This window comes from Phoca vitulina, unplaced genomic scaffold, assembly GCF_004348235.1.
Source record: "Phoca vitulina isolate PV1807 unplaced genomic scaffold, GSC_HSeal_1.0 scaffold16, whole genome shotgun sequence".
In the NCBI taxonomy this organism is placed as follows: Eukaryota; Metazoa; Chordata; class Mammalia; order Carnivora; family Phocidae; genus Phoca; species Phoca vitulina.
In genome coordinates this window covers 25,767,368-25,791,619 of record NW_022589719.1, presented here as the reverse complement: position 1 = coordinate 25,791,619, position 24,252 = coordinate 25,767,368, and the positions used below count along the sequence as shown (strand labels likewise).

General features: G+C 45.9%; 1 protein-coding gene across 1 annotated transcript; it reads right to left on the bottom strand.

Moving 5' to 3' along the window:
- Window positions 1–5,560: 5,560 nt before the first annotated feature.
- On the bottom strand, window positions 5,561–16,794 carry LRRC55 (leucine rich repeat containing 55). Its single transcript, XM_032414721.1, has 3 exons — window positions 16,385–16,794; window positions 13,951–15,488; window positions 5,561–9,791 (listed from the first exon to the last, which is right to left on the bottom strand). The coding sequence occupies exons 2-3, from the start codon at window positions 14,609–14,611 to the stop codon at window positions 9,556–9,558; spliced, it is 897 nt and encodes a 298-aa protein (XP_032270612.1). The 5' UTR covers window positions 14,612–15,488; window positions 16,385–16,794; the 3' UTR covers window positions 5,561–9,555.
- Between the last annotated feature and the right edge of the window lie 7,458 nt (window positions 16,795–24,252).

Genomic DNA, 24,252 nt, shown 5'->3' with positions numbered 1-24,252 from the left:
TTGAGTCACAGAGCCAGCCCGGATTCAGCATGGGAATGGACTACTAAAGAGAGTGAATATTGGAGGTATGGTTCACTGAGTCTCACGTTTGGAGACTAGTTGTTACAGCTGACCACTGTGACCTCTCTGGTATATGACACTGGGCTGGGAGGGCAGATGTGGAATTTATACTTTGTTGCATTTCACCTGTGTGATTTATACAAGTTACATAAACATCTCTCAGTTTCTAGTTCTTTCTCTGTAAAAGAGGGAAGCTAGCAGGAGTCACTATTACTAACTGATATCACTATGTGCCAAGCCTTTGACATACAGGAACTCATTTAATCCTTCCAGAGACCCTATGAAGAGGTTACCATTTTCCCTTTAAATTAACAGAGAAATTCAGACACAAAGAAGTGATGTCACCTGCCCACAGTCACATGACTACCAAGTGGCAGCCTTGGGATTTGAACTTAGGCAGTGTGGCTCCCTAGTCCATGCTCTTTATTTTGTTCTCCATTTCTCAGTAGCAGCTCTATCCCAGGGAGACGCCAACGTGATCTTGCAGGTAATGTGCTTGGGGCATGTGTGGTACAATGTAAATGCACAAAAGTCGGCAGTGGTTATGAATGTTCACAGTATTAGCATCACCCTGAGAAGCCCCGCTCATCACCATCACCATTTCATTCCTTGGCTAAGATGAATCTGAACTGTTTGTTCCCATTTTTCCTTATATGATTCTATGTAATATTCCCATTTCAAGCATATCTGGGCCCATCTCAAATATAATTTGTTTCCTGGATTTGCTTCTTTGTCTGCAGCTGAGGGAGTCTTATATATTCCTTCTAGGAAATCATTTTAGACTGATGTTCTGCCTCTAGCCCTTTACTGCAGATGCAAATCTATCTGTACTCTGAAAATGCTGCTGATCATCTAGACTTGAACTCAGTCCCTGAAGCTCCAGTGCTCTGTTTAACATCCGCTGGGACCCTGGGAATGATACAGAGCATTTAAACCAATGCTGTCTGTTCAGATATTTTTTACCTTGTGTCTGGGCTCTTAGGTTTGGACTGTTTCCTGACATTATGAATCTGTTTGTATATCTGCTTCCCTCTTCCTCCTTCCAAATTACTCATCAGGGTTTTCTGACTTACTGGTTGTTGGCTGTTTGTATTCTTTTTTTTCATAGAATTAAGACAGCCTTTCTGCTACTTGGGTCTTGCTGAGCATAGCTATAGCTGAAGTAAAAAAAAAAAAAAAGATGAGGAGTTATTCTTGATTGCTCTTTTGTTCTCTCTCCTCATATCCATTATATCAGCAAGTCCCATTGGCTCTGTCTCTAAAATCTATCCTCAGCTTGTCTCCTTATCCACCAAAAACACTGGTTCCTGTTAGAACATCTTTCAACCAGACTCACGCAGGAGGCCCCTTCCTGGTTCCTAGCTTACATTCCTTCCCAACTGTTGAGAATTACCCAGATAGCATCTAGAATGGCCTTTGAAAGTGTAATCAGAGCATGTCATTCCCTTGCTTAAAACCCTCCAGTGGTTCACCACGGCATTTACATTAAATGTGAAGTCTGACCAGGCTCCATGAGGACCTACATGATCTGGGCCTACTTATTCAACCTCATCCCCGAACCCTCTTCCTGTTCTATTCTCTTTGCAGCACTTGTCACCATCTGGAATTATTTATTTTTCTTGTTTATCATTGAATCTACCTCCCCCAACCCCCACCCCACCCCCATATAGAGAGTAGGCACCAAGGGACAGGGACTTTATCTTGTTCATTGCCATATACCCAGCACGTGAAACATATGCCTAGCACATGGAGGTGTGTGATCAATATTTTTGAATGAATGAAGGCATAAACACTCCTTTATATGGGAATCTAACTCTTGACCAGCTAAGAGTCCTATATCACCACTTCCATAGCTTTGGCTTTTCATTTATGTACACAGGGATCTCTTTTGAGTCCTGGCTCAGCTATAGGAATAGAACTCTCTGTTTTGTAAAAATCAGCCACATTATTAGCATTTTCTAGAACTCCATGCTGTGTACTCCCAAATGATTCCATGAGCTAAGTGTAAAGCTGGGGGGAATACATTTGATAATATTCTTTTTTTCTATAACCCTTTTGTAGTGGCTTTTTAAATCTGTGATCTCTGCCTTCCATGATGAGTGGGTTGGGAATAATGGCCAGTGACACAAAGTAGCCAACATTTTCTCCACCGGTAACCTCTTAACCACCATCTATGGGCAGTAGCTCTTTCCCATCACTCCCTGTTATCCCTCTAATGATGAATCTATCTTGCAGCAGTGATTTCTGATAGACATTCTGAGCTCTGAATGCTTAGGACAACTTTTTAGCTTGGTCATATTTTTTCTCAGTTTCCTTACCTCTCATCACAAGGATCATTTCAATGAGGAGGCTCATTCATTCCTTTCATGGGTTCATTATTGTGCGTGTGTTTCAAACACTTCTGGTCTCCGCCCAAATTGATCCAAGTCCGGTTTCTAATGTTTTAATTAATTTTAAAGCAGGTTGTAAGTAGAAATGAAAAGGAAGAGAGAGAATACAAAATTTGGAACATTAAAAAATTGGAAAAGCTAACTATTTCTCGGCTTAAATGATAAGAGATAAAATTGGGAAAGGCTTTGAGTAACAGGCCCACAAAAATTTTTCAGTTAAAGTAATTTGGCCAGGGAGAAACAATTAGGAATATGAATGTTCTTATCTATTGTTTCAGATAATTGCAAGGTTACCATTAAGAGAGAAGTCACTGGGGAAGAGGAAGCAAGAAATCAAGGTCTGCTTGAAAACACCTTTTAGGAAAGAACTTTATGTGTGTACTGAAACTTGGAACTTAGTGGAAGGAAACAGAATAAAAGTCTACCAATGTAAGAGGTAAATTACTAAGAAACCAGGAACCTGGATTCAAAAATTTGACCATATTTGACCGTTGAGACCTAAAACAAAGTCCAGGCCGGCATGTTTGCCCCAGCAGGAGGCTGGTTAAAGGAGATGGGCAACTCCCAAAGAGTGCATGCTCCCCAGTGCCCACTTTAGATATAGCCATGGTGGATAATGGGAAAGGGAGACCCTCCAAGAGGGAAGAGTCAGAAGTTACAGAGAATGACTGACAAAGGAGTTCTTACCAGAAAGCAGAATCTGCCACTAATAAAGCAACTTGATCTGCGGTCTTCATAATGCTCTCCCACCAAGATTTCAGAAGTGCTATGGACCATGACTGCTGTGTGTTTTTGCTTCCCACTTTCCAAACAAGGGTCTTAGTTTGCTGCTACGCTGTCCTTGGGACAACATTGTATATTGGGTAGGTGTAAGTGGGTGGGTGGTAAATTTCCTTTTTAGTTCATGGGACACTGGATCACAAGGAGGCCCAGTGGAGAGTACCACACCACTGGTGATCCTGAGCTTTGAGCTGGATGTGGTGACAGGGTAAGATATGTGTGGGAGGAAGACTGAATGACAGGTACTTGGTGACCAGCAGAGCAGATGGTGTTACAGACTGGTGGGGTTTCTCTAACCCTGTTTCCTTTGCATTCTAGGTAGATACTAGTCTACTCCCTTGAAGTTAAATGGAGCCATGGGACTCAGTTCAGGCCAATGAAACATGGCTGGGATTGATGTACTTCCAGCTTAGGCCCTCCAAAATCTCCCTTGAGATCAGCCTCACTACAGAGGATCCAGTGGAGGGCTGTGTGGCCTCAGGGATGGCAGAGCCACTACATGGAAGGAATAACTCATGTGGGGCAGAGTCTTTGACATGCATTGGTATATAACATGAACAGGAAATAAGGCTTCATTAAGTTAAATAACCCAGGAAATAAACCTTTTTTTCTGTTGAGATTCTGGGATCACCTGTTAGCACAATTAGCCTTGACCAATGCAGTAATCAAAGCTATATGCAATGAAACATATAGGATATGTGTTGGTGTTACCTATTACCCTCTAAGTTTCTTTCACCAGATGACTGTAGGGGACCTCTGTGGCTAAAACTTCTGATTGAGAATGGATTTTCTCTATGTCTTATGGGGTTCTTGTCCCCTGAAGTCAGTTAGTCCCCAGGTATTATTGAATGCCTAAACCCAGATCTACTATTTACTAGGTGTGTGATCTTGGACGTGTATTAATGTGTTTGAGCCTCAGTTTCCTTATCTGTAAGTGGGTATAATAATACTACTTATCTTGGATTGCTGTGAGAGTTAAGTGAGTCAATCCATGTATAGTGATCAGCATAGCATCTGGCACATAGAACATGCTCAATAAACTTATGTCATCATTATTGTTGACATCATAAATTGCTAGGTATATGCTTGGCACTAGGGACAACATTGAAGAAAATATACAAGGTCTGGACATCTGTGAGATATCTGCTTATTCCATGACCCTTATGTTTGATTTTGCACTTGTTCAGTATAGTCTATATTAAGTAATTAATTTTAAGAGAAAGGTTTTGCATCTCTCCATTCTACTTCAGAAAACATTGGTTATGGTTGGGCATGTTCTTTGTCTTTCTGTCTGAGTGTTTTGAGTCAGTATCTGTGTTCCTGTTAGTGGCTTTATTCTCTGAGTGCAGTATTTGTCCATACCCTGTGGCAATTGGAGTGGGAGGCACATAGGAAGGTGAAAATCCCTATTGGTGGAAGGAACCACTTCCTGTTTAGAGCCATTTCCTGCTCAGATCTACTTCCTGCTCAGATCCACTTCCTGCTTAGATCAACTTCCTGCTCAGAGCCACTTCCTCTTTAGAGTATTGAGTAAAAAACGTCTGCGATCATATTTATAGAAGTAAAATTTGCTCCTTTTTTTCGTCCCTTTTCCCAGGGTACATTGCCCAACCATCTCGTTTCCAATGGTGTGTAAGTAACATTTGCAAGACCCAAGATGTTGAAAATCCCTTCCTTTCTTTATTAACCTATGAGAACAGAGACTGAATCTATACCAGTGAATGGCATCATCTAGCCCCTACACCATGCATTTAGATGCCTGGTTTACCTGTATGCCTAAGCTAGGGTCCTTATGCCCACACAGCTGGTGTGGGCCATCTCCCTGGCACATGCTTCTTAGAGATGCTAACTAGGCAGGCACACCCACTTTCCTTGGCATGTTTTATAGATGACCCAAGCTGCAAACACCAACATGTATAAGACATATGCTCTCTTCTTTGTGTAATTTCAGGCACCAAAATATGCCTACACATAGGGGTGTGTGCATACAGACACATGCGTATTCTTTTTTGCCTGGTAGAAATATGCTTCTGTGATGTTCCTTCTACTCCCACACATGCCCCTCCATGGCTGGCACATCTCCTAATTATTCCCATCTACTCCCTCCCCATAGACCTTTTGTGTGTATATTTTGGCACATATTCTCTTGATTCTGCCGAGTTCCTCTCTCTTTCTTTTTCTTTCCCTGCTCCCTCCCTCTCCCTCCTCTTCACAACTCCTTAGAAAATTTGTTAAACTATACACTCTTTATTATTAATGTACATTTATGAAAAATTCTTCACAGTTACAAAAGTGCATGGTTATAAAATCATCTCCATACAAAGGTTGGCATCTTCCCTTTCCCCGCCCCTCCCTAACCCTCCCACCCCCAGACATCAGCATTCCATAGGACAATGCTTAGAAAAACTGAGAGCTCAGTGGATCCAGAGCTCTCCACCCAGTGTTATGGCAAACATGGTGGTGATTTACACAGGACCTTGCAACTTGCCTCCTTCACTTTCCTTTTGCCTCCTTCTGAGGTGGGTAGAGCAGACAAGTTTCTCTAGCTTTGGGAAATTGTTCTTCTGAGGAATGGGTAAAGATGTCTCCTTACACTCTTCTAGAGCTGAAAAGGATGTCAGAGCACTATCAGTAAAGACATCTATAAGGAAAATGAAGGTTTTAGGTCTTTCTTGATGGTTGAAGAGAAATGCCTTTCTTGGTATATTCAAATTACATATACCATCTTCCTTGAAAGGAGCTAGTAAACTCTATATAGCAACTCTGGGGACTTATTTCTGCAGGATTTCCTGGTAATCCCTATGGGAATGGAGAAACAGATGAGGGTTTGTCTGAGGGTTATCAGAAGCAACTGATCTAGAGTGGTGTGGTGCAGATTGGGGTCTTTTCTAAAGAACAATTTTCTTGGTCCAGACTTTGACCATCATAGCCCTGTTGGTTAGCTAAACTTTGATATCTTCAGGCCCAGCATGAAGGAAGCTTCTGTGATAGGACAAATCTGTGAGGGATAGAGAATGGAGGGAAGCAGTCAGGCTGTTGCTAGGTTGCCTCAGCCACATAGTTCTGTTTTTATATTTTTCTGAGCAGCTATCCCTAAACCCAACCTTAGTGGGATTCCATCTTAGTGTATCAAGTGATGCAATAAACAGATGGCTGAGTGTACTGTGTCAGAGAACTGAACTCAAGTTCCAGAGAGGTTGGCCCCGTATCAGTAGATACCCAATGTACATGGTACCTCATGAACAGACACATGGACTCAGAGATACCCCAACAGTTACATGTTAACTGGTCTGGAAACAACTTATTCAAGGTTTGTAGGAATACCATCATGGTTTCTTGGTTAGCAGGGTTGTGTGAACATTTACAACTAGAGCAGTTATATTACCTCTAGAAAAGTGTGCTTCTAGAAGCTTGCTTCTGATAGCCTGCACAAGATGGTGGTGGTAGTGGTAGGAGACATGGAATTCCTTGGCAGGCAAGGAGTTTTATAATTGTGCTTTAGTTAACTGGGGACCTTCTAGCAGCTGGAGAATGATCTGTTCTTTAAATGAACAGATTTACTCAGAAATGTTTGCCATTAATGGGAACTAAATAGTCTCATTAGAGAGGACATTTGAATTCAAGGGGCATTTGGTGTCTTGTTTGGTTCTAGTTCTATGCAAAAAGGTACATATCTTAAAATATATTAACTATATTTCAGCAAATAAGAGTCTCTAGGAGATTATAATAGATGTATATGGTGTCCCTCTATGGGAGAATTAGCTATTTGTGTCAAGACTATTATTTCTAAAAGTTCCTTTCCAAATACATTAGGTTGTTAGCTTGACTGGTGAAGAGCAGCCTGGATATAATGGAAGAAGAGAGCAGGTACAGTTCTGCTCCAAATGTCATAGGAGCAGGCTCTTGCCCAAATGTTGTTAGTGAGATTCAGGGGATACAAGGTTCAAGTACCCCAGGTCTAGCAAAGTTTCTAGGTGCTCTTTTGGTTGACTAGCTCAGGGAAGCATGAGTAAGGGAAGACTTCTTGGAAGTTGACATGTTATTTTCCTTCATTCCTTCTCCAGGAGGATGGGATGATGCAAACTTGTTGGAGCTGGAGGACAAGGTAGAAAACCCCTGTTTTAATCTTTATCCTGGCCAGCCTTACCAACATGTTGGACTGTGCCTTAATGTCTTCCCCTATCCTGCTGAGTTCTCACCGCACAGCATTCCTGCACTCTGTATCTCTTGCAACACAGCACAGCAGGGCTTGAGTAGGAGGGGTTAGCACAGCTTCCTCTCTTGTTTCCCAAAGAACTTCTTTTTAGCATGACTGCCACCATAGCCACTAGTTCTAATGTGTTATTTACACTTTGCAAGGCAGATGACTCCTATTCAGGTGTTATTTGTCCTGCTTCTGTGTTTCAGAGGCTGTGATTTGCTCTACTGTGAGCACATCTCAATTTGTGCAGTGGCTGGTTTACTGCCTTTTATTTAGCTGATCTACTGGACATTCATGGCTGTTGAATCCAAGAGCCCCACTACCCAGCCATCCTGGGCATTCTCTTCCCCAAGCACCCAGGAAAGCTGGAGAGAGAACCGAGTTGAAGTTGAGTCCCAACCTTACTGCTTTGGCAAGTCATGCATGCTCTTGAGTCTCTATTTTCCAATCTGTAAAATAGGAGTAATTATGTTTGGTTTGCCTCCCACACAGGGTTGTGAAAAGTCAAGAATGATGCTAACAGCATGTTAGGAGCTGTCCAGTGCTGAACAAATACAGGGAAGGAGCTGATGAGGCTGATGATGAGGATGGACACGACAGCAGCAATGATGATAATAGTGCTTTGCACATGAAGTTGCTTAATTTTTGATGGACTGATTAGACAAGTTTCTCTAACTGGAGCTGACTTTCACCTTCCTTCTAGAGTTTACCCAGATAACCTTGGGTAAGATACTCAGCTCTCTACAATTAATTCATCTGTAAAATGGGAATAATAAAGACCACTAGGCAGTGTTGCTGTGAGAATTGAAATAAGTGAGTCAGTAGATTTAAAAGTGCCCAAAGAGTGCCTGGGTATTATTGGGAGCACTTATTCATCAGAACTACTTGAACTCGAACTTATATAACTTTAGAGAGAACTGTGATGTTTCCCAGCTTGGATAGGGTAGAAAGAGCACAGACTTCATTTTGCTTGTTAAGCAACATGTGACTTTAAACTCTTTTTGAGCCTTCATTTCCTTATCTATACAATGGGAACAACAATGCTTACCTCACGAGATTGATGTGTGCATTAAAGGGAATTGTCTGTGGAGAGAGCTTATCACAGTGCCTGATACTGGCAAGTGCTTGGTAATTAATAGCTCTCATACCCTGATGCTTAAATGGGTGAATTGCTTGGGAGAAAGAGAAAATCTACAGTCATAAATGTGGTGCCCTTCTCTTCCTTCAATCTTGGCTACCCTCATACTACAGCATACTTTCCTGGTGAGATCCTTTGGCATGAGCACCATGGCAAGAACCGTCACAAAATTAGGAGTTCCAAGGCGCCAGGACTCTTGCTGCCCCATTGTTGGACCTCTTGCTTCCCTCTTCTGAAGCCAAAGCTTGAGTGAGAGGCAGGAGACAAGGTAGGTACCTCAGCTTGATACCTGGGACCTCACTGGCAGGCTGCAATTGGTGGATGTAGTATGGGGAGCAGTCCTTAGGAAGTGGTCTCACCTGGTAGCTCCTGGCAGGAGGAGGCTTAGGGGACTGGCACAGAGGTGTTCTCTTCCTCTGGAGGCAGTGGTGGGCAACTCCAAGAGCTGAAAGATTGGGTGTCAGAGGGAAGTTTTGGTCCTCTGCCACACCTGCTCCATACACTTAAGTCACAAGGATTGGTCACTGTTTTCAACACACCATGCATATTTTGGCCTCTGTCATTTGCTCGTGTCTACCCTTCTTTGTCTACTTGACAAAGCAGACATTTTTTGATGATTCAGCCCACAAATTTCCTCCATTCTTGTAATTCTTTTGGACTTTTCTAGGCAAAATTGATGATCCCTCCTCTGGGATTTCATAACTATGTGCTGAGAGTGCTGACAAATTGTCTTAAGGGAATAGTTTTTGAATCTCTCTCTTCCATTAGAGGTAAGAGCCTTGGGGGCAAGGACTAGGTCAGAGTCATCGGACATTTCCAGTTCTGGCACAGTGTCTGGCCCACAGTTGAAGATCACACAAAGGTAGTTTCCTGACCTTGGTTGGGTCATGACAAAGATGGCCAGAGCACCAAGAGCCAGAGTGAGCAGTGTCTGGTGGTCAGCAGCAGTGGTGGCCAGCAGCATGGAGGGATGCCAGGCTCCCACATCAAATCTCTTCCTCTTCACTGGCCTTGCTCCAACGGTGGCAGCAGTTGGCTGTGATGCCCAGGAGGAAGTTGGTGGCCACGGAGGCAATGGAGACCACGAAGCCCACGAACGCAATGAAGAGGTAATCATCCAGGGTCAGGGTCAGGTGGCAGGCCTTGAAGCTCTCCTCAGTGAGGGAGAAGAGTGGAGCGCCCTCGACTTCAGGGGGGCCCCGGCACTCAGCCAGCTGAGAATCTGCAACATAGAACCCAGGAATGGTGAGGGGCTGGAGGAGAGAGTGGAACAGATAGTCCCCCACACCTCCCAAGAGAAGTTGAGATTCTTTTTTATTGAGTTTCTTCTATGTGTCAAAAATTTTACTTACCTTCTTTACTCTCCTCAACAACGCTTGAATCAAATGTTTTTATACCAGCTTTTATAGTCGTGGAGATGGCTGCTCAGAGAGTTTAGTAACTTGCCTCAAGTCCAATAGTCACTGCTGATGGTAGGTCTGGGGCTTTCATGGGACATCATCATCTCTTACAATAGCCTCCTAACTGGTTTCTGGCTTCTGCCTTTAAACCATCTTGAAGCAGTTCACTCAGTATCTTTCATACCTGAAGTCCTGTCATATACTCTGTGTGAAGCCCTCCCCTGACTTCTTACCTTCCCATGGAATGAAAGCCAAGGTCCTCACTGTGGGCTACAAGGACTCTTCTCATCTCTTTCCCTCTGCTCCCTGTTCCACTCTGCTCCATCCTTACACACTTTTGATCATTCTTTCATCACCCTGAGCACGTTCCTTTTCAGGGTGGAGAGGGGGAGCTATTGTATTTGTCTCATTTATCCCCTGAATCTCAGCACAGCTTCATCCCTTGCTTCCTTGGGGACTTTGCTCAAATATCACTTTATTAATGGGGTCTTTCTATATGATTCTATATAACATAGTAACTCCACATGACCTTTCTCTGGGCATTCTCTATTTCCCTACTCTGCTTAATTTTTCTCCATTGTATTTATCATGTCTTACAATTTCTTTATTATCAGTCTCCTCCCCCTTAAATATAAGTTTTTCCTATGGTGTCCCTAGTCTCTGAACAGTCTCCTATCTGTGAAAGTGAATGAAACTTTGTTAAGTGAATGTGTGGATGGATGACTCTGTCCAACTTCGAAGTGTTGGGTCTTTCTACTGGCTTTTCCAGGTATGTAGAATATAGGGTTATGAGTATGGGCTGTGAAGATATTGGTCTCGGTTCAAATCCCCTTTCTACCCCACACTGGTTGTGGGATTGTGGGCGAGTTACTTAACCCCTCTGTGTCTTGCTTTCTTCATCTGTAAAACGAGGATAATAATAGTATCTACTTCATTGGGTTGTAGTGAGGACTCAATGAGTTAACATATATAAATAATATATTCTTGGCGGATAATAAGTACTATGGAAGTGTGTGCTTTTGTTATTATCCTCGGCTTGTCTCCTGGACAGGCCAGTGAGAGTCATATTCTGCACATAGACTTCTGTAGGAGGGGCGTCTCCTTCAGTGGGATTACTTTTCTCTCCATCATTGATGGTCCCACCTTACCCTTCCAGGGTCACTTGTACAAATGCATGATGGTAGTCAGTGGTTTCATCTTACTCTGCCTTGGAGGTGAGTGTGGCGTGCAGGTAGCAGTTTTGCCATTCAGTACCAAGCACTGGCTTTCCAGCAGGCAGCCATTCCTTTGCTCAGTGGATATAAACATTCACCAGACCCTCACCTTGGGCAAGCCTTTTTTACCTTTCTGACTCTCATGCTCTCCCTCCATAAGAGGGGGATAATTCAACCTAAATTGTCTAAGAGAGTCAACATGAAGACATTTTCTAAATTAGGTGGTGTGTAAATGCTATTTATTCATCCTGTAGTTTTGGGGGAAAAGAATAAAATAATGGATTTTGATTGACCCTTTTGACAAATGGATGAACATCATTCTCCTTAGAAATGAAGAGTCAGGAGAGACTATGGACTCTGAGAAACAAACAGGATTTTAGAGGGGAGGGGGAGGGGGGATTGGTTAGCCTGGTGATGGGTATTAAGGAGGGCACGTACTGCATGGAGCACTGGGTGTTATATGAAAACAATGGATGGTGGATCACCACATCAAAAACCAATGATGTATTGTATGGTGACTAACATAACATAATCAAATTAAAAAAAAAAGGATAAAAAAAAAGAAATGAAGAGTCAGTTTTGGGAAGAAGATGCAATCTGCTCCAAACTTCAGGTGGAGGGGTCCCTGTAGGCCACAAGCACAGCACTCCAGACCCTGCTCAGGACAAGATCATGTCTGGAGTTGACCATCAAGGGCTCTCCTCTTGGAACTGAAGACGCTGAACTCCAAAGTCTATTGTATGCGTGACTGGGGTGGTGGTGCGACCATGTGATGCTGGGGAATGTGGGGAAACTGAGGGCAATTGGTATGGACCCAGCAGAGGAGGCTCTGAGGGCAGTTGGCAGGGCCCTGAGGGAATTCAGAATCAGAGCCCGAGGGATGACAAAGCCCTCTGGTAAGTCAAGGGACCAGTCTTGAGGTTGAGTTATATCCCAAGGACACCCTTATGTCCCTCTTTGTTGGGATTTGTCCAAAAACCATGGATAATAGTGGGAGAAGAAAAAGAAGATGACAAAGGGAAAGGGATTGCCTGGTCCTACGCACACTGGCAAGTTCTTTGCACCCAAGAGGAAATACCCTGGAGAGTGGGATGTAGTAAAAAGTACATTCTGTGGAGAACAGGGGACCTAGGTTTCTAGTCGTGGCCACTGGACAGTTACTTTCCCTCTCTGGAACACAAGTTCCTCATCTGCACTGTCGTGAGGCTGCACAGATGGGATCTCAAGCCCCTGTCCTGCTCGGTGGGAGGCTCTGCTTCTTCTGAAGGGCAGCCGGGGCCTCAGAGATCACAGAACAGAGGGAGCCCCTGGGTGTGGTGGAAGCTGTGCTCCAGAGTGCCCTTTCTGTCCTTAGTGCACAGGAGAGAGGGAAAGACATGCAGCCTGCAAAGGGGGAGCAGGTGGGGAGACTGCTCCAGGCAGCCTCCCCCTCATGCCCCCTAACATTGCCCCATCTCCATCCCCAGCTATTTTGGTCCCAGAGAACTTCCTCCCACAGCTGTGTAGAAACAGTGGAATCGTGACCCACAGCCCCCCCCAAACTATTTTGGTCCTGGGCTCCCCACTCAGTCCTCCTCTCCCTCCTACCTCACTCAGCATCGCTTCTTTGAACATACTCTGAGCCAGGCTCTGGGGAATCCCCTGAGATGGAGCCCCCAGTTATTTCCTGTTGTTCTGCTGGAGGCTGGTGCCAAGGCTGAGTGCTGCCACAGGAGAGAGCTGGTGACGGGGGGCCACAACTGGACATTGCCTGCCTCCGGGAGAGGCCAGGGCCCATGAAGCCTGTGTGACTCAGGCTCCTTCAGTCCCCAGTGCACCCCCACTTGGGCTTGGTTGGTTAAATTGCCACATCCATTTCTCTTCTCAGCTCCCCACCCCATGTCCAAACCTTGCAGAGCTCTGCTGAGGCCCTTTGGCCAGTCAGAACTCTACCCTGACTCTTTCTGTTAGCTTTGGACCCGACTCTTCAAGACATAGCCAGAAGGCGGCCAGACTGCCCGGGTGTGAATCCCGACTCCAACACTTAGCAGCTGTGTGGCTTTGGGCAAGTTACTGAACCTCTCTGTGCCTTGGTTTCCTTCTCTATAGAGTAGTGTGTGTGTGTGTGTGTGTGTGTCTCATCATGGTTCTTATGAGGATGAGATGAGTTAAATATGAAATATGCTTAGAATAAAGCAGATAGTAAGTACTAAAATAAAGGGTGTTAGCCATTTCTATTTCTTTGAGTTTTCCCAGCACTTAGAACACTTAAAAAGCAGAGAGTAGAGTAGAGAAGAATGGGGCTTACAAGTCAAATAAACTTGGGTTTTATCCACGGCCCTGCTACTTTCTAAATGAGTGACTCTGGGCAAGCCTTTTCATTGTTCTAGATCTCAGTTTCTTCCCCTGCAAAATGGGGGTCATAACAGTGGGGTAGCCACTTGGCACATGCCAAGTTCTTAGGTCAGGGTGAAAGCTCAGCACACACTGTATTATTAGCTACTCTTGTTTACTATCTGTCTGCCTCTTTAGGTCATAAGTGCCACAGAGGCAAGGGCTGGGTGTGTCTCATTAATGAATGGGTCCCTGGCGCCCAATATGCACGGCAAGCGCCTCAGGGATAATACTGGTGGAGTGAAAGGGCTGGTGCACCCAGCGGCCAGCACAGACCGGGGCACGTGCTGGCTGCCAAGAGCTCTCAGTCCCTCCCTGTTTTTTGGAGACTTTGCTTGCAGTGAGGCAAGACCCTCTGTCCCCACAGCTGCCCAGTCCTGGCCACCTGCCTTACCCGCCGTGCAGCGCTGGATCCGGTTCCGCAGCCACTTCAGCAGCGGCTCCATGGTGCAGCCGCACACCCAGGGGTTGCCGCCGATTTGCAGGGTCACCAGCCCCGGCAGGCCCTCGAGGGCCTCGAGGCTGAGGAAGGCCAGGCCCCCATAGCTGAGGTCCAGGTCTCGGAGCTGCACCAGGCCCTGGAAGGCCTGGGGATGCACCCTGCGCAGCCACGGGTTGTGGCTCAGGTCGATGTGCACCAGGCCGTGGGCTTGCTGGAACATATCGGCTGGCACGTGGCTGAGGTTGTTGTAGCTCAGATCCAGGTGTGCCAAGCGCTTGGCGTGGAGAAAGAGGCCCGGGGGCAGCTCCATCAAGGAGTTGTTGCGCAGATCCAGCACGCGGAGCTCCATGTAGCACGTGAGGTAGCCGGGCGGCACGGCTGTGATTCTGTTGTGAGCCAGGCTGAGGTTTCGGGTGTCCATTGGCAGGTCGGGGGGCACGGAGAAGAGCCTCTGGCTGCTGCAGTCCACCACCTGGTTATGGCACGTACAAAGCACGGGGCAGCTGGTGCCGGCGTCCGAGCGCATCACCCCGGCTGCCAAGAGGAGGCAGACCAGCAGCATGGCTGGGTGGGGGGGCCCAGGCCAGGGCAGCTGGGACCAGGTGTCACCCATCTTGGACAGCTAGCAACAACAGTACTGTAGGGAACCCACTGGAGCTGAGGCTATGTCCATGAATCAAGAGTCAGTGGCTCAGAAAGCCAGCTACATCAGGGCCAGAGTCCTGGAAGGTGGGGCGTCTGGGCACGTGGTATCATGGCTCAAGCCTTTCCCCAGAGCCTCTAAGCACCAGAGGGCTCCTTAGGTGAGATCCCCAGGAAGCCCCTTTGGAGCGCAGGGGACAATAAATCTAGCTGAGGTCCCTCAGGGTCTGAGAAGATGATCAAAACTTGGGAGAGGAAGGAGCTGAGGATGGGGCTGGACCAGCTGCTAGCCGGTCATATAAGGGTCCCTGGAGATCTGTGCTCCTCTCACCCATGACTGCTGGGTGCTTCCTCTCTGTATTATGTTGGAGAGGTGCTGGTGGTGGGTCGGGGACGGGGGGGAGGACATGAAAGGTTCTGGTAAGTCTAAAAACCCTGAGCCCTGTCCCACGTGGGGGACCTATTAGGAGGCCAGGGCTGCATCTGGGTCTCCAGCATTGGAGGTCTCAGAAGCCATTCCTCCTGATGGCCCAGGGGGCTCGAGTCCAAGGGGGTCCTGGGGTGGGTGTTTTGGGAAGGGAGCCTGGCGGGGAGTGGGTCTCCATGGGCCTCCTGAAAGCCCGAGTCCTCAGCCTCAGCATCTACTGAAATCCCCAAGAAGGCTCTTCTTTCCCCAGGTTGGGGAGGACCCCGAGTGACACCCACTGTTGCCTGCCAAGGCTGGAAAGAGCCATGTGTCCTGGAGGTGCAGGATGGGGGTCAGCTAGGACAGCTTTGGCGACTTCTCCTGAGCCAGTGTCTCTCTCCCAGCCCAGCTCTGTGTTCAGCAGGCGGGGGCAGAATTCCCTCTGTCAATAAGGAAAGCACTCAGGCAGAGATCTCCAGTGCCCTCTCCACCCCGTTGTCCTCTCCTAGATTCCCTGCCCCCCTTCTTCTCTGCCACTAGCCACAGAGTTCTCTGTGAACTGTGGGTCAGGTGTGGGCAGCAGTGGGCTTGGACCCCACCCTCATGTTGTGGTCGCCCGTCCTCCTCCGGGGTTCTGTCCTGGGTGAGATGCATTTGCTTCTCCTCCTAGCCTCGCCCCTTAGCACCAAACACCCCACCCTTGAACAACTCTCTAAGAAAACATGCACACACACGCTGGTGCTGGTCGTTTGCATACCCCTTTCAGACAAGGTTAGCACTCCCCTCTCCCTCCCTTGCCCTCTCCCTCGTCTCTCTCTTTCACACACACACACACACACACACACACACACACGCACAAATGCACACATTGTTCTCCTGTGATCCCCCACATTTTGCTCTGCCCTGCACTCACACCTCCCAATTTTCTGTCCAGCTTTCTTCTCTACACGCCCTCCTGCAGAGCCCCCTTTCCAGTCTGTCCCCCCTTCCCCCCATGCACACCCCTAATCCTAGCGCCCTTTCTACAAGCACCCCACTCTGCCCCCCCAGTGTGAGCCCACGCCCACATTTGGTCAGGCAGAGAGACCACACGATGACACACCAGTGTCTCAGCCCCGCCGTTCACCCGCATCCCTTGTGGCCCCCGCATCCTCTGTGGCCCCTGGTTGTCCTCACTTGTCCTCCCTCACCCCCTTGGTCTAGCACTGCCTCCCTTCCCAGCATTTCCAGCCTCAATCCCGCCCACTGGGAAATCACCCAGCTCCTTTATCCAGACCCATTTTTCTGAACCCCAGGGTCTCGCCTTGCACTCCCACAGGCCCTCAGGAGCCCACTTACTCTGTTCCAAGGACACAGCCATCAATCTGCAGCAGACACGGGTCTCCCTCCCTCATCCTGGAATCCCGCTTGCTGCTTCAGGAGAACAGATTGCCTCGCCGGCACTTCCCCTCCCCCGGCCTCTCCTCCTCCATGGCTCCTGGATCCCGGGGCAGCATCCTCTGTGGTTTCCTGTCCTGTGCTCCCAGGGACTGGCCGGTTCCCCTTCTTTTACTCAAAAAAGGGAATCAGAGAGAGGATGCTTAGAAGAAAGTTCACAGAATCCGAATGCTTCTTCCCGAAACTCAGCTGGTGCTGAGGCTGCTGGGGTTTGTGGCTTCCGCCAGGTCTTCCCCTCCCTCCGCCTTCCTTTCCTCTCTCCCCCTCCTCTCTCCCTTTTTCGCTCCCTTTTTTTCCTCGAGGGCCAGGTACTGACGTTTCACTGTCTCTTAGCAACTGCCTCCACATCTCTGAGCAACAGGAGAGCTGGCTATGGACCCCACCAAGATGAGAGAGACGAGAAGGAAGCAGTTGCAGAATCCACAGCCACCTGCGGGGGTCCTAGTGATGGGGCAAGGGGGGCTTAGGGGGAGGGGGCAGGGGGCAAGCAGGGGCGAAGGCAGAGGAGCTGGTAGGGGGAGAGGGCAAAAGGGCCCAGTGGGAGAGGTTGGAGTGGGGGCAAAGCAAGGATCTGGAAACTGAGATGGAGGAGGGCCCAGAAGGGAAAATAGAGATGGGTTGGAAAGGGGAAAGGAACTTCTCGAGGGGCAGGGGGAGAAATTGGGGAAGGCAATGAAGACATGAAAAAAGGTGGAAGGAAAGAGGAGAAGTGCTTGTGACAAGTTTGCTCACTTGACGGGATATATGTATTCAGTCCACATGTAGCATCTGTTTCCCTGGGTCTGAATGTATTTTGGTCACCAGGTACCAGGTGGCTGGACTGGCTCAGGGCTTGTCAGGGACAATTATGGAAGGTGAGACCTTTCTGTGGTCCTTAATTGTCCCTAAGTCCTGACCCCACAAGCTCGGAGAGTTTTGGGATGCAAAGGGCCAAGTGCAGGTCCAGGTGGGATACAGGTCAGCTCTATTTCTAGGAGAGTGGAAGCTTCCAGAAAACCTCGTAGGCTTGATCTCTTTCTCCAGGTCCCAAGGACTCTGTCTGCCATCCCGTTTCCATTTCTCCAAGCTCCCTGTCCCTCCCCCCACAGACTGACCTCACCTGAAGATAAAGTCTTTGCAACATTTCCTTTCTTGGTGACCCATCGAACAAATTTCTAGCCACCCTGCCTTTGAAAAACCAGCTTGATGGGTTGGTTTGGTCAAAGAGCTGGCTCATTTCTTCATTTTAATAAAATTGTTCATTGAGCACTCACTGTGAGTCTGGTGCTTGACTACACGATAAGCATATAGCTGCCAGTAAGATGGATGAAGACTTCGCCCTTACAGAGGTCATGTTAGTCCTGTGTGTTCACCTAGTTTATCTGGGATCTCTTCTGTTTAAGTAATGTCTTAAGTCTTTGGGGAAAACCAAAATCGAGGAGCAGAAAACACCTGTTAAGTTGTACAGATTCTAGGCACATATAAAGTCCTCAAAATTATTGTCTTCTCTAACACGATTCTTTTTCCTTTATGGTCTTAGAAGTTCTGCCGCTAAGCATTATCCTCATATTATGCTCATTTTGAATCTTTCATGTTCTACAGTGTCTGGTAGAGAGTAACATGGTAACTACTTCATTAATATTGATATATTGAATTGGCTGAGGTAAATATGATTTGTATCTCCCCCTCCCTTACAGAATTGAATGGTTCTTCAACTCATTTATGAGCTTAGAAATAAAATGTTAATCTTAATGCACAAAACAAAGCAACACATGGGAACAAGTAATCCACCATAAACAAGGACTATTGGGCCTCAGTAAAGCAAAGCTAGCATGATACGTTATTAACATTCACTGAAAAATGATAGAAAACATACTTCAATAGAACATTTCAATATTTAATGTTGACTAAAGACACTTTAAAAAACAAGTGACAGAGAATGGAAGTTTTCTTCCTTTACATAATATGAAATTTATGTTTACCATAAGACCAATAATACGAGTAAAGGAAACTACTTGTGACAGTTTTCTTAAAAAATCAGATCTAGGCAAGAACGCCTTGTTACCATTTGAAACTACAGTTTTCTGGCCTGTACAATTGGGATAATGATGATGGTATCTAACTCGTGGAGTTATTTTAGGTTGTATGAGTTGTTATTAATAAAGTACTTAGACACAGTGAGCACTACAGATGTGTTTGTTAAATGAGCAAATAAAATAAAATACAAGACAGAGTATAAAATTACTGAAATCATTATGCAGAAGGGAAAACAAATTGTGCAGAAGTGGGAAAATAAAGGAAAATATCCCACTTGCACGTGATTTGAATGTATTCTGGGGCAGGATAAGCCTCAAAACCTTCAGAAAACCCCCACCGACCACTGCATATAAGACCATAGTATATAATGTCTTCTGTAAAAAAAAAAAGTAAGGATAAATGGAGCAGAAATCTTTTAAATGATCTTTTACTCAGAATCATTCTGTAAGTTAAGTATTAAAGCACTGTTTCCCAAACTGGTGTCTCATGGTACACTGTGTGCCATAAGAAAAATGTTTGTTCTCAAATAATTTGAGAAATATTGAGTTATGGGGCACCTGGGTGGCTCAGTAGGTTAAGCGTCTGCCTTCAGCTTGGGTCATGATCCCAGGGTCCTGGGATCGAGCCCCGCATCGGGCTCTCTGCTCAGTGGGGAGCCTGCTTCTCCCTCTCCCTCTGCCTACTTGGGCTCTCTCTCTCTCCATCAAATAAATAAATAAAATCGTCAAAAAAAAGAAATATTGAGTTAAATAAAATGAAACAGATTATTTATTGCCAGATTTCTCAGGACCTTTAATATGCAAATGGTCATGTGACCTACCAAGGCAAAGGATTGGGGAAGGGTGAAGGATGGATAATATCCAGCATTGCTCTTATGCAGTGTTCCTGGCTACTTCCCTTAGCAAAGTGACTTCCTCCTACCTAGCAGCCTTACAGTGGGAGTGATTCAATTTTGAGCCTGAGCAAAATGATAAATTATTACATACCACTGCTTTCGTGGTCTCTTGCAAGTTATTAAAACTGTGACTATTCAATCATGAAAGTCAAGGATTTACTCTACTGGGAAAATACACAAAAATTAATCTTAGAGTTGTAGATACAAATGAATTAAAAAATCATTTTCCTTATTAAGATTTCTTGACACACACGCCAAATGAATTGAGATAATGACAGAAAACCTTTAAATAGATGAGAATAAATGCAATCTACCACATGAAAAATGTGTTGAGGGACAATTATGAAACCTCCATAGAATGAGGATACAGGAAGAAATGGAAAGTTAAACTCCCTAGTTGCGGGGAAAGCTTAGAAATAGGGAAGATGACTTTGCATTTTACAGTATAATAATTTAGTGAAGTATTTAGCAGAATCTGGTGAACTGGTAGTGGAAGCCATCTGGGGAAACATGGACAAGGATGAACAGAGGATGTTAATGAAGACGATGATGATGGGGGAATGCTGGTAGCAGTGGTGGTGGACTTTCCTAACTAAAAGATTAAAACATGTGTTGCAAACTGAAAATCAGTCCATGGCATTACCCAGTGTTTGTGCTTTGGAAAATGACCATGGGATACATCATATGTCAAGGAAGTGATTCTCACTATCAGAATAGAGAAAATGAAAAATGGGAAATGAAACCACAATGTTGAAAGTCACCTCCAAGTAAGAAGGTTATTGAGACATTGATGCCATACTTCATTTTTATACATTGAAGAAGTTCCAAATGGTCCAAAGAATTAAAGAGAGAAATGAACAATAACAAAATACAAATCAGGGAGTGAACAGAATAGCACATTTGTCCTAGCTGTGGAGAGAAGATGTCTTGTCTTTCTGTGTGTCAAGGAAATATGGAGAATGATATTTGTGATAAGATGGCTTCTGACAAATGCATAACATTGAAAGACAATAAGGTTTCCTTTAGCAAAAAATGACAAAACAAAATTAGAGAGAAAGGAAACTCAATGGAGAAACAGATTTTAGACATAGGTGATTTGAAATAATCCATACAAAATATGTTAAGAAATGCTACAGATATCATTTTATTTATTTTATTTTTTAATTTTTTAAGAGATTTATTTATTTATTTTAGAGAGAGAGAAAGCGAGAGTGCACTAGCCAGGGGAGGGCCATAGGGAGAGGGAGAGAGAGAAATTCGAGCAGACTCTTTGCTGAGCACAGAGCCCGTCAGGGGTGGTGGGGGGTGCTCGATCTCATGACCCTGAGATCATTACCTGAGCCGAAATCAAGAGTTAGATGCTTAACCGACTGAGCCACCCAGGCGCCCCACAGATATCATTTTAAAATTGATAGAATACATAAATTCTTCTGACGCAAATATAGAAAATAAAGTGTTATATATGCTAATTACATCTCAATAAAAAACAAAACAAAACAAAACCCAAAACACCATGGTAGACAAGATCCTAAAATGGCCCTTGTGGTAGGTCAAATAATGGTCCCCAAAGAAGTTTTTATTCTAATCTCTGAAACCTGTAAATATGTCACTTTCTATGGCAAAAAGGACTTTGTAGACGTGATTAAATTAAGGATCTTGAGACAAGATCCACCTGGTGGGTCTAATGTAGTAATAAGGATCCCTCCAAGGGAAAGAGGGGTAGGACAGTCCGAGAAGGAGATCTGATGGTGGAAGCAGGGGTTGAAGATGCTACTTGCTGACCCTGGAGATGAGGAAGGGGCCAAGAGTCAAGGAATACAGCCTCTAAAAGCTAGAAAAAGCAAGGAAACAGATTCTCTCCCAGAGCCTCCGAAGGAATATAGCCCTGGTGACCGATGTTAGGCTTGTGACGTCCAGAACTGTAAGATAACACAGCTGTTTTAAGCGACTAAATTTGTGGTAATTTGTTATAGCAAGAGGTAACTAAAATAGCCCTCAAAATTTCCATCTCCTGTGCACACCTCATATACTCCCTTCCCATTGAGTTTCATCCGAATCTGTGAATATGATGGGATATCACTCCCGTGATTATCCCCATCGTCAGTTGACTTTGTGTTATCAAAAGGGAGATTACCCAGGTTGCTGTTACCTACAGGTTAACCCTTAAAAGGGATACTGTCCATTGCCAGCTCTGAGAATGGGGTGGGGGGGCATGTGGAAAGGGCCTGAGAACTTTCTGGTTGCTGAGACCGACCCCCGGCCGACAGCCTGCGAGGAATCTGCAAGGACTTGGATCTGCCAGTGAGTTTAGAAGATGGCCTGGAGATCCGGATGACAGCGTAGCTTGCCAACGCGTGGACTTCAGTCTCACGAAATACCCTGGGTAGAGAGCCCAGCCGTCTGTGCCAGGACTACGCCAGGACTACAGAGCCATTGGCTAATACATGAGTGTTGTTTTAAGCCACTGAGTTTGTGGCAATTTGTTATGCAGCAGTTGAAAACGGATACAAACGTCGTGTAGAGGAATATTTGGAGGAATATTCTCTTTCACTAGAGAGTAAGTGCAGAACAATGAAAAGCATTTTGTGATAATAGTTAAACCAGTAATGAGAGGGGCGCCTGGGTGGTGGCTCAGTGGGTTAAGCATCTGACTCTTGGTCTTGGCTCAGGTCATGATCTCAGCGTCGTGAGATGGAACCCCTTGTTGGGCTCCATGCTGTGCATGGAGCCTGCTTAAGATTCTCTCTCTCCTTCTGCCCCTCCCCCCCACCCAAAAATAACCCCCGCCCCAGTAATGATAAAAATATCTGTAAAATTCCTTGTGCCAGGTACGGAGGAGCTAGATACATGTGCACTTAACTGCAGCCACTGGGAACTGGCTCAGGCCCGCTTAGGAAGTTGCTCATCCCTTTGACCTGGTAATTAGTAAGACATTAGTTCATACCAAAATATTCAGAGCAGGAATATTTATGATAATGAAAAAGAGGAAAATAATACGAATGGCCAGCCACAGAGGGTGCTGAGCAAACACCATATTAATCTAAAGGAAACGCCAAGGAGAACATCGTTGATTGGGGCACCGGGACAGGTACTGTTGCTGCTGGGGAAGCACGTGGAATCACGCTAACTGGGTAGAGCAGAGCAATGCTCAACTCATAGTTAATTGTTAACTCGTAACTCCTACTGCACCAGTCATTAGCTCTGTCACTTATCCTCGCTGTGCTCAGTTTCCTCATCTCTGAAATGGGTGTGATTTCAGGATGTACCTCACAGGGCTGTTGGGAGGTTTGAAAGACGCAAGACAGGTAGAACGTGGCACAGTTCCTGGCCCTTTCTCGAAGCTCTATGACTAGCCACTACCATTATGATTAGTTTCATTATATAAAAGAGGACTGAATGCCCTTTTCAGTTTTTAAAATGTCTTGATTCAACCTGGGATGCATTATTATGCGGTGGGAGCCTGAGGAACACAGTGGTTACAGCAAGGGCTATGCGACAACAACAACAATGGCAACAACAACAGTAATAATACCTGACTCGGGGGTGCTGGAAGAATGAAATGACTCACGTAAAATAGGTCATTGCACCTGGCACACCGCCAACTCTCAACAAACCTTCACTGCTGTTATTGCCATTATTTAGGGAAGAAGTTGGTGGAGGTGAGTATGGAACCACACCTCCAATCATAGCACTTGGTTTTGGGCGGTAATCCCAGCCCATCCTCATTACTCGGGGCCAGCTTGCACTTTCTTTCTGCTCCTTGGTTCCTGGACCCTTGGATCGGTTCTTGGGCTCTTTCAGTGTTTGCTGCCCGCCACTGCCTTGGTGATCTTCCACACCCTCCCTTTGGAGTTGAATGTTGCCATCCTGCACCGTTCCTTAACAGTTTATTTATTTATTTAAATATTTTATTTATTTATTTGACAGAGACAGCGAGATCAGGAACACAAGCAGGGGGAGTGGGAGAGGGAGAAGCAGGCTTCCCGCGGAGCAGGGAGCCCGATGCGGGGCTCGATCCCAGGATCCTGAGACCATGACCTGAGCCGAAGGCAGACGCTTAACGACTGAGCCACCCAGGCGCCCCTGTCACCCAGTATTCTGTTGGCCAAATCTTTCTCAGAGTCACTGCCATTGTCCTGCAAGTCCTAGGCAGCCGCAGGGCTCAGACATGACGACATAAACCTGGGTCACCAGGCATTTATCAGGGATGTTTCTCGGAAAAGTTAATTTTACTAAGATGAGAAAACAAACTAAAATTTGTTAGGAATGGCAGCTCTCTGTGCTCTTCAACTTCCTTCTCTTGGAAGTTCTCAGGATAATCACATGCTCGTCTGTCTGTCTCCCTTGCTGGGCTGTGAGCAAATTTTGGGCAGGTGCACTGCTTTGTTTACAGTCTTCCTCTGGTGTCCGGTACATAATAAGCATGAGAACTTCGCAAGTCTTTGCAGTGTGAATGAGCGCGTTCACTCTGAAGCACTGGGTCAGCTGCACCTGTTGCTGGGCCCCCTTTGCTGAGAGCATATCAAAGCTCTCTGGGTGAAACCGGCCTGCGCTGGTTCAATGTCTATCTGGGGACACTACTCTTTACCACTGGTGTTACTGGTGAGAGAGGTTTCTGGGGTTTATATCCACAAAAGTGGATATAAAGCGGTGAAATAACAGATGGAAATTTACAATCAGTTTCCAGTGGAGCAGGAGGTGGGAAGAGCAGATATTTGCTGCTTTGAGGGCCTGTTGAGAGAGGCCATATGGACAAATTTGCTGTGGTGGGAGAGAGGCTGGGGACAGGAGAAAGGGACCTACTGCTTCCTTAGCTGACCAGAGCTGGCCAGCATGGGGCCAGAAAGAAACCAATATA